The sequence below is a fragment of the Macrobrachium nipponense genome, chromosome 7, assembly GCF_015104395.2.
Source record: "Macrobrachium nipponense isolate FS-2020 chromosome 7, ASM1510439v2, whole genome shotgun sequence".
NCBI classification, from domain to species: domain Eukaryota; kingdom Metazoa; phylum Arthropoda; class Malacostraca; order Decapoda; family Palaemonidae; genus Macrobrachium; species Macrobrachium nipponense.
Window position 1 is genome coordinate 52,636,281 of NC_061109.1, and position 9,458 is coordinate 52,645,738.

Sequence of the window (9,458 nt, forward strand, 5' to 3'; positions counted from 1 at the left end):
ATACGGTATGGTAATTGTTAATATCAACTAATTCTCGGTTCAATGCATATTGACTTACGATAATTCAGTATGTAGAGAAATTGAATAACAATTAACTACGATTAGCCTAGTGTTCATGATGATATATGGTGTGCATATACAGTAGCCTAGCCTAAAGTATTTGCTTTACTACATATTGGTATAGTAATCTTTAATAGTGGCTAATGCTGTAGGTTCAAGGCATTCAGACTTCGGATAATTCAGTACAGGTGTAAATTGAATAGAAATGAGAATCCGATCTTAGGGTAATTCAGTTTGAAATGTAATCGAACAGGAATGAAGATCAGATTCTGTCCAACTTCAGTATTATAAGTGTATTATATGTATCATCATATTAGCGTAGTATAAATACTAACTCAGCAGTTAGTTTCTTGTTTTGGAATCAGCTGATGGCGAATACGAGTTTGCGTTACCAAATTTAACTCATTCTTGTCCTGGTTGGCTAGCATGTCTGACGTAACAGCTGTTCCCCACTTATGCTATGTTTGTTGTCTAGAGGGAAGGCGTGTATTCAACTATGTTGACATTTAACATAGAAAATAATGGTATCTCGTGCCATATACTCAGAAATCATAAGGAATTTGTACATTTCATTGCTTTCCAGTAAATTCCCTCCGGTGACGGAATTCGTTTGTATGACGTCTTCATCTGTTTAGCAGACAAATTGCCATCAGTAATTACATTATGCTTATGTCAATTACAGTTACAAATATAATTACCAGTTGTCCTATCAAATTACAGTGATAACTGAAATTAATATTAGGGTAAACTGAAATTAATATTAGGGTAAAGAGTTACATTTAAATTACCTTAAAATATGTAATTGATTACTTTTCAATTAAATTACAATTACACAAACTTGTCGTCAATACACAGCACGGTTGTAAGTGGGGCATGGCCTAGGCAGGCAATGATGCTGACTAGTCAGTTTCCTTTGCTCCAGATTCACAGCAAATGTTTTTGTTCCTAGTTACCATAATGAAAGTTTGACTAATACGTCTCATTGGAAGCTAGTTTTTCCCTCCGCTTAGAGTGTGTAAAATTTAGCGATTCCGTTCATTTTCACTTGTTTTCATAGGTATTATGAGCCTTATGTTATCAATCTCTTGTTGGTGTGAAAACAACAGTAAATGAGCTCTTTCATGCTAGTAGTTTTCTTTTACCACGGCTGCGTTTGAATTCATATAAAGTTTGGGAGTTTTATCCATGTTGCTGATGCATGTAATATTGCCTTATCAGCCTCAGCTACATTTATAATATGAATACAGTAAGTAATTACTGTCGCATGTGCATGACTACAGTAAACGGATGTTGCTATCAGATTCGATCGTATTAGCAACAAAGTAGTTCTCGTTAGGTTGTTCATAGCTGTACGCAGTTATACAAGTATATATCACTAAGATAATCCTTTTTTAACTTAGAAGAGGGTGCAAAGTTATGAAGGGTGATGTTAGACGATTGTAATTCGGCCTTTCTCTCTCTTTTATTTTATTAATTTTATATTCTCTTTATTCATCTTACTTTCCATCCTCTCCTAACACTTGATTCATTGTGCAACAGAGAGGTTTTTTTCTTTCTGTTACACCTTTCAAACACTTTTCTGTCAATTTCCTTTCAGCGCTAAATGACCTCAAAGGTCCCAATACTTGGCCTTTGGGCTAAATTCTATATTAAACCCAACTATCTCTCTGCCTGACTGCACGCTGCTGTCTATGCCAGCTGTGTGAGAGTATAGAAAGACTTATTTTCATAATGTAGTGACGGTTTTAATTACTAACCCCATCGTAAATCGAATTATTGTAAGACAAATTACTGTTGCTTGAATACGGACTGTATTCACGATCACGTCTTGAATAATTTTCCTGATTTTCTAATGATGTTTATCAAGATTATTGTGGGGAACAGAGTCAGTCTAGTTTCTCTCTCCTCCAATTTTTCTGTTAAAACTTATAGTCATTACACAATCTTCTTTTGTGGTCATTCTTCGGAGGTCGCTTTGGAGTCTTCTCTCGCTCATCCTGTTTCTTTGCCAATAATGCAGCAGATCAAGAGTTTTCATTGTTTCATCCTTGAATTTGGGTGGGGATTCTCTCTCTCTCTCTCTCTCTCTCTCTCTCTCTCTCTCTCTCTCTCTCTCTCTTTTCGACGTTAAAGGAAGTAATTCTGGAGGGGCAGACCTCTTAGCACCTTCCATGGGTCCTGCAGTTCTCAGGCTGCTGGTGTTGATGCTTCAAAGGTGGTTGCAGAGTCCACAACTCCGTATTTTCATCCTTTATTTGTTTTGAGACTTAATGTGTCCTCTGTATTCTTGTGAGGGCTACGGCAGTTGGAGATTCGTCAGCGCCATCATTGACTGTATCGATACCGATTGTCTCATCAGCCACTCCTTTCATAGGGTAGTTAGTAATCTTCCTTCTTTGGTTCCCATTTCTGTACCTTAGGTGTGTGAGACGTAACGTGGTTACTGCGGTAATTGCTTGGGAGCTATGGCCGTTGGCAGTTCGTCTGCACCATAGTTAGCCCATTTTTGTGCCCTCGGTAGTGTAAGAGCTGCTCAGAGCGGTTATACTTATAGGCGAGACTCAGAGAATGACTCAGTTACTCCACAGACGTCAAAGGACTTGCATGCACTTACGCACTTGCGTTTGGTTACTAGCTATTATTTACGTTGTTTTTATAACTTCTTAGTGAACTTATAGCAATGCCGAAGTTACCTAAGATCAAGAAGGCTACTCAGCAACTAAGGCTAGCAAAATTAGCGAAGGCCAGGAGTGTGCTGAAAGAAAAACACAAAAATTCATTGTTATCAGCTCCCTCATTGTCTCATGTCACGCCGTCAACATCATTGTCTCGTGTCACGCTTAGGGTATTAATGCCACTTTTAGGGGGAGGACCAGGATCCTTGATGTACAAATCAACAATAAAAGTACTAATAAAGTAATTATAATAATGTTGTTTTGACTTTTCTAAGAAAAAAAAGAAAAAAAAAGTGGAAAATTTACTTTTACCCATAGCAAATCTTTGGGAGCTCATAACTCAAAAACATACTTATTCGCATGTTGGTAGCCATTACTTGGTTATTTATTATCCAATTTTAGAGAGAAAGATACCATTGGAAAGAGGAATAAAAATCCCATAATTCCTTGTGAGCCAATTTTTTCTTCCTTTCTTTCTTTTTTTTTTTTAAATTTTTTTGATGTAGACAAAAATTCATATATATAAAAAAAAAATCAATATTCTATTCTCACAGAATTATTCCATATATAAAGTAGTTTTTATGGTATGATTTTCAATACAACTGATGTCATAGTGGAGAAATCGCTACCTAAATTTTTTTTTTTAATAATAATTTTTGCTAATAAAGCTAAAAGTTTTTGCTCAAATGACTTGAAATTTTTGTATGATGAAGGTATTATATATATCTAAAACATATATGGAAATTATGTATTTTGTATAATAAACAAAAAAAATACACAACATAGTGGGCGGTCCCCTTAAAGCACTATATGTACTGCACAGTTGGTTCTCAACCTGCACAATGTCGGCACTAGGTGCTTCGGTGGTTACTCGTTCTCTCTCTCTCTCTCTCTCTCTCTCTCTCTCTCTCTCTCTCTCTCTCTCTCTCTCTCTCTCTCTCTCTCTCCTGCTTATTTCTCAACTTTTTCCTGCTGCTTTTTTTCTGTTCCACCTTCAAGGGGTTTCAATGTGGGTTCGGCCTTTAATCCGGGGCTTCCGGGAGTACTTCCTTCCCTCACTTGATCAATATAGTTTCAGCTCCGGACTCCAGTCCAGATTTAGTATTGGTAACGGGTATTAGTTGGATCGCGTTTTGCAACCTCTTCGCTCTTACGGGATGTTGCTCGTCCATTGTAGTCGGCCAGGTGTCGGGTCATAGTCACTGGTGAGTGCAGAGTTTTGCAGTCAAGTGAGACTGGTTCAAGGTTAGGTCATCGTCTTGGTTGGTACACGTTTGGCGCAACAGTGTGGGGTTGACTTGCAGGGGTGGGCGTTCATCGCCAAGGTATATTTGGCTCAGGTGTAACGTTATCGTCACTGGGTAGTGAGGGTATGCGTAGTCGAGCGAGATTAGCTCATCATGTCTAGGGGGAGGGCGGGATTGTGCAGTCGAGTACGACTTGCTCAAGAATTTATCATCGTCTTATTGGTATATCGTTGCACAATCGGATTGGTTGGCTCAGATATGATGGGATCTTTCTTGTATGTCGTTTGGTATCGAGCAGCCAGACGTAGTAAGTTCCAGGTTCTTGGGTGCTGCTCTTGTGGGGGTTCAGCCTTTCTCCTTTTCCTGTTCGGGTCTGGCCGAACAGGTCTGACAGAGGGTAGATACCTTTGAAGAGAGAATCGGTTGATACAGTAGACCCTTGACTCACGAACACAATCCGTTCCTAGACCTTGGTCGTGTTCCAAATTGTTCGTGACTCGGAGCTAATTTCCCCATAAGGTTTAATGGGAATAATATTAATTGGTTCTCGACCCCTACGAACCAATATATATTATGTATATTTTGCCTTATTTTACACAGATAATGTAAAAGTCAGTGTAAAAAACCTTAATATATCTAATAATATAATTTAAAATGGTAAACTAACACTATAAAAACGTTTGTAAAGTGAACACTTACTATGACTGGCGAGACTTCTGGCTTGACGGACAAGAGAAGAGGAGGGTGGTGGGTGGGGAGGAGGTTATTGTGCGGAAGGAGACCCTCCCCCATCCAGGTCGGGGAGATCTCGTTCCGGAGATTCAACTCTTCTAGGTTTTTTTGGTGAACGGTTTTAATCACAAACTTATCCAATGTCTGTTGCCTTTTCCTTCCTTGCATAACTTTTCTGAAATGGCTCATTAAATTTTCATTGAGCATATTCACGATCCTGTTCGTAACAATTTTGTCCGGATGATACAATTCAAGGAAGCACTGGACATCATCCACTTTTCCAATGCGGCTTTTATCACATCACTGCTGACATCTGTAACTTCCTCCCCAGCCTCCTCTTCGTCAGTTGATTGCTCCCGAGCAAGTTGCTCCTGCTGCTCTTTGTGGAGTTGAACAAGTTCGTCCGCAGTCAAATCTTCTGAATGTTCAGCGACCAATTCTTCAACATCTTCGTCGTTGACTTGTAGACCCATACTGTTGCCCATGGACACAATTTCTTGCACAATCTCTGCATCGAAGCCCTCAAAGTCACGGACAGTTACGCACTGGGGCCAAAGTTTCCGCCACGCAGAATTTAATGTGCGGTACGTAACTTCAGTCCATGCGTTATCAATGAGGGTTATGCAGTGAAAAACATTAAAGTGCTTCTTCCAAAATTCTTTTAAGGTTAATTTTGTCTCTTCAGTTACACGGAAGCATCTGGAGAAGAGCGCCTTCGTATATAATTTCTTAAAATTGCTAATGACTTGTTGGTCCATGGGGTGGAGAACAGAGGTCGTGTTGGGTGGAAGGAACTTGAACTGAATGAAGTCATGTTCACTGCAGTCAGCCAAGTACGAAGGGTGTGCCGGGCATTATCCATGATCAGAAGGCACCGCAGGGGTAGCTTGTTCTCTGTTAGGTACTGACTCACGGTCGGCGCAAACACTTCATCAATCCACTCCATAAACAAGTTCCGTGTCACCCATGCTTTTTGTATTGGCCCTCCACATTACAGGCAGTCTGACCTTATTTACGTTGTGCTGCTTAAAGGCACGCGGGTTATTTGAATGGTAGACAAGTAGCGGCTTTAGTTTCAAGTCGCCACTTGCGTTTGAGCATAACAAAAGCGTAAGCCTATCCTTCATTGCTTGTGGCCTGGGAGCGCCTTCTCTTCTTGGGTGATAAATGTCCTGTTGGGCATCTTCTTCCAGAAGAGGCCCGTTTCATCACAATTGAAAAATCTGTTGAGCGACGTATCCTTCGGCCTCCACGAACTCGGCAAACTCAGTCGCGAATGCCTCAGCAGCAGCCTTGTCTGCGCTAGCAGCCTCACCATGCCTAATTACAGAGTGAATTCCAGTTCTTTTCTTGAAGTTATCAAACCACCCTTTACTAGCCTTAAAATCATCTGGCGTGGCACTAGTAGAAGGAGTTTCCTTCAGCAAACTCTGATACATTGCCGAGCTTTCTCGCAGATGATCGGCTCGTTTACACTATCACCTGCCATCTGTTTCTCATGTACCCACTTCAAAATTATTTTTTCTGCCTCTTCGAGGGTTTGCGATCTCATCTTGGTTAGTACTGTCACTCCCTTCGCAACATTTGCTTCTTTAATGGCATCCTTGTTTTTCAAAATTGTCGAAATTGTCGACTTGGCCATCTTGTACTCACTTGCGATATCGGTCACGCGAACACTACGTTTCAAACTTTTCTATAATTCTTTCTTTATTTCAATGGTTATCTTCCTCTGCACCCTCTTCTCACCATCACTCTTCACTTTCTTACTTTCACCACCACTCTTCACTTTCTTAGGGCCCATTATGAAGAAAATCACAAGTTTTAGCGCAAAAAATGCTAAGCGAATTGACGAACGTCTTGTACACAATGAGATGAGACAAAGAGCGATGCGTGGGTGACGCCGTGCGTGGGCGGCTGGAGGATGGCTGTTCCCATGGCAACTCAAACGCTCTCACGTGTGCTGGGCGATTTCGCGCATTTTTCAAATGTTTGTGTCTAAAAATTAGTTTGTGAAACAAAGTGAATTGTTATTTTCCAGAAATTTCCAGCATTTTTCAAATGTTCATGTGTCAGAATTAGTTCATGACCCAAACAGAATTTTTATTTTCCGCATTTTTTTTTGTTCGTATCTCAAAGTTAGTTCGTAGGTCAAGGGTGAAATTTTACCTATAATTTTGGTCGGGGATCGAGTTGTACGTGGGTCAATGCGTTCGTGAGTCAAGGGTCTACTGTAGTTGTGGGATTTTGTTTCTCCGGCTAAGGAAGCGAGTATAAATGGATGGTGGACTTTGTCCATTCTCTCTATCTGCTGTCCAGGCTCCAGAGGAATCTCACAATTAATTCAAGTAATGTTTAATACGTCATATTCAACTAAACCAGTAGTCTCTCAAACATCAAGTACGCTGATCTGGTTTCGGTGAGTCGGGCAGTTTTTGGGGAAGGCATCTCTAGGCTAGCATCACTTTCTGTAGTAGGTAGCAGGTAACTCTTCTGCTGGAGTCCGAGTTCCGGTTTATGAGTCAGTTGAGGTTTTTCTCTATTGGGTTCCTTCATTGATTCGTGTGGTAGGGATTACGGATCATGAGGCTTGTATTTTGAAGACACCTTTCACAGCCAGTGGGAGGCCTTGTCCCACTCTGTGTGGATGTGGTGAGAGTTGGTGGGTGTTTCTCAGATCCTGTGGACTGTTTGACAACCTCTTCACATTGGTTTCGAGAGGTTTGTTTGTATACCAGACTAACATTTCGGATGGTTGTACTATGTCCTTGTCAAGGAGAGGAGGGACCTCTTGTTAAATCATCTGCCTCAGTGCTATCCGGATATTCATAAGAAGGGGTTCTTAGTCAAGCGTCAGTTGGTTCTTCATCGCTTTGGGAGCCTTCTTGTTGGGGCTGCGTCCAAGGGCGCAAAGTATATCGGATGGCTACCCTTTGGCTTCCGGAGGAATGTTTCGGTGTCGGCGATCGTGTAGGTGGTTATTTGAGAGTCGGTGTGGTTTTTCACAATACTTTACCTTAGGGAATTTCAGTTTCTAAAGAGAACAGTTACTCGCGGGGTCCTGTCATTGTGGCAACTCAGTTTTATAGTTGGCTTGGTAGAGTTAGGGTGTTAAAAGTTTGGGGAGGCAGTGATAGTCTAAATGAACTCGAGTGTTTCTGTTGGTCAAACCTAGACTGAGTTTATTGTTCCTTTAGGCCCTTGAGGTTAGGCAGATCCCAATGGTCATGTTGGAATAAATACAACTTCTTCAGCACCAGGCATCTACATGAGTGAGCAGTAGAGAACTGAAGGTCCTGCACACTCAACTTCTCCTCCATACATGAGAGGCTAGATAGCCACATGGGAGGTTCACCATTTCTCCTCCATACATGAGAGGTATAGAATACCACGTGGTAGGTTCCTCAGACAACGGCGGTACATTGGACTTGACAATGACAGTATGGTACTTCCTTTGCAAGCATCCTCATCTACTGAGCTGGACGACCAGGTGAGGAGATTTGTTTGTTCCGACAGGTAATACAAACCCTCAGTCCTTAATATTGGGAATTTACTTAAAGCGCCAGCTGGACTGGTCATAAGATTTCTTACAAGGTAGTTCGGTAGTAACTGCTTGTCTGATGGTTGGGAGTTCAGCCCGATTGGAGGTAAACATTCCGCTTTGCTTTCGGTTGCTGTCAGATGAAGACGTGTTCGTTCACCTCTCTACCCGCCAATCGTCGTGAGAATTTCTATGCTTTTGCTTACGAAGCTGCTCTTTTCACAACTTTTCCTTGCTGTAGTACTTGTGGTGTGCATCTGCGCAAGTACTTGTGATTTATTTTTGTTTATTGACTTTGTGGTTTGCATCAAAGACTCAGCCATGCAAGCCAATGAAGGTGAAAAGCCCCCCACCTCCCAACCAACCAGAGAGTGTGCCCTGGTGTGGAGGGCCGTAAGTGTCGGTCTTTTCGATCCTCTGAGGTAGTGGACCCCCATTTAGTGTGTGCGCGGTGCCGAGGGCGCGAGTGCTCTCGGGCCGAGCCCTGTGACTTTTGTATTTCGTGGTCGGAGGAGCAGTGGGAGTGCTATGAGAGGAGGAAGAGGATATGTAAAGTAGCCAAGGGGTTGTCAGAAAGCTCTCCAGCGACACCTCTGGTGACAGACACGTCGTCCTCATTCCTCCCTCCTAGCTAGCTCCCTCGTATGGCTCTTTCCCCTGCGGGGAACGTGTCGCGTTCCGCCTCTTCGTTCGACCTGTCGAGCGCAGAGGAAGGGGTGCGACACCCTGTCCTGGAACTGTACTCGGGGTCTTCCGTACACTCGGGGTGGGATCTCCCCCCCTCCCCCAGGCGAGTGGGAACCCCCCCTCTAACCCAACTGTTGCTTCCACAGGTGTGACTGCTGTAGTGGGTGGAGACCTCCAGCAGGTCTGGCGCTCGCTGAACCTTCCGGGCTCTCCCAGTATTCAGGGGCTGTTGTTACACCTGGTTGCCCCTGTAACCCATGGCCTGTTGACGCTGATGACGACCACCATCTCTACACCTGGGTATGCTGCACCACTGCACCTGGTGTATATGCAGCACATAATGTCGGTGACCCCCTCAGCTGCCGTGCAGGCCCCGATGACGTTTGTGCCTCGGGAGGAGATGGTCCCTCCGCCTGGGTTTGCTGTCCAAGCCCCAGCCCCTGACTTCGAGTGCCCAAAGAGTTCCCCACTTGACCGCCCACCAGTTCCTGTGGCTGATTCTGCTGTCTCCGTTCCTGC

At 42.9% G+C, this 9,458-nt stretch overlaps 1 protein-coding gene across 1 annotated transcript in view; it reads right to left on the minus strand.

The window, feature by feature from the left end:
* Positions 1 to 7,267, minus strand: part of LOC135217603 (chromosome transmission fidelity protein 18 homolog) — a 68,862-nt gene extending 61,595 nt beyond the window's left edge. Inside the window, exon 1 of the mRNA XM_064253566.1 lies at positions 7,107 to 7,267. Within this exon, the coding sequence (XP_064109636.1) occupies positions 7,107 to 7,267 (161 nt within the window). The remainder of the gene's footprint in view (positions 1 to 7,106) is intronic.
* Positions 7,268 to 9,458: the final 2,191 nt, after the last annotated feature.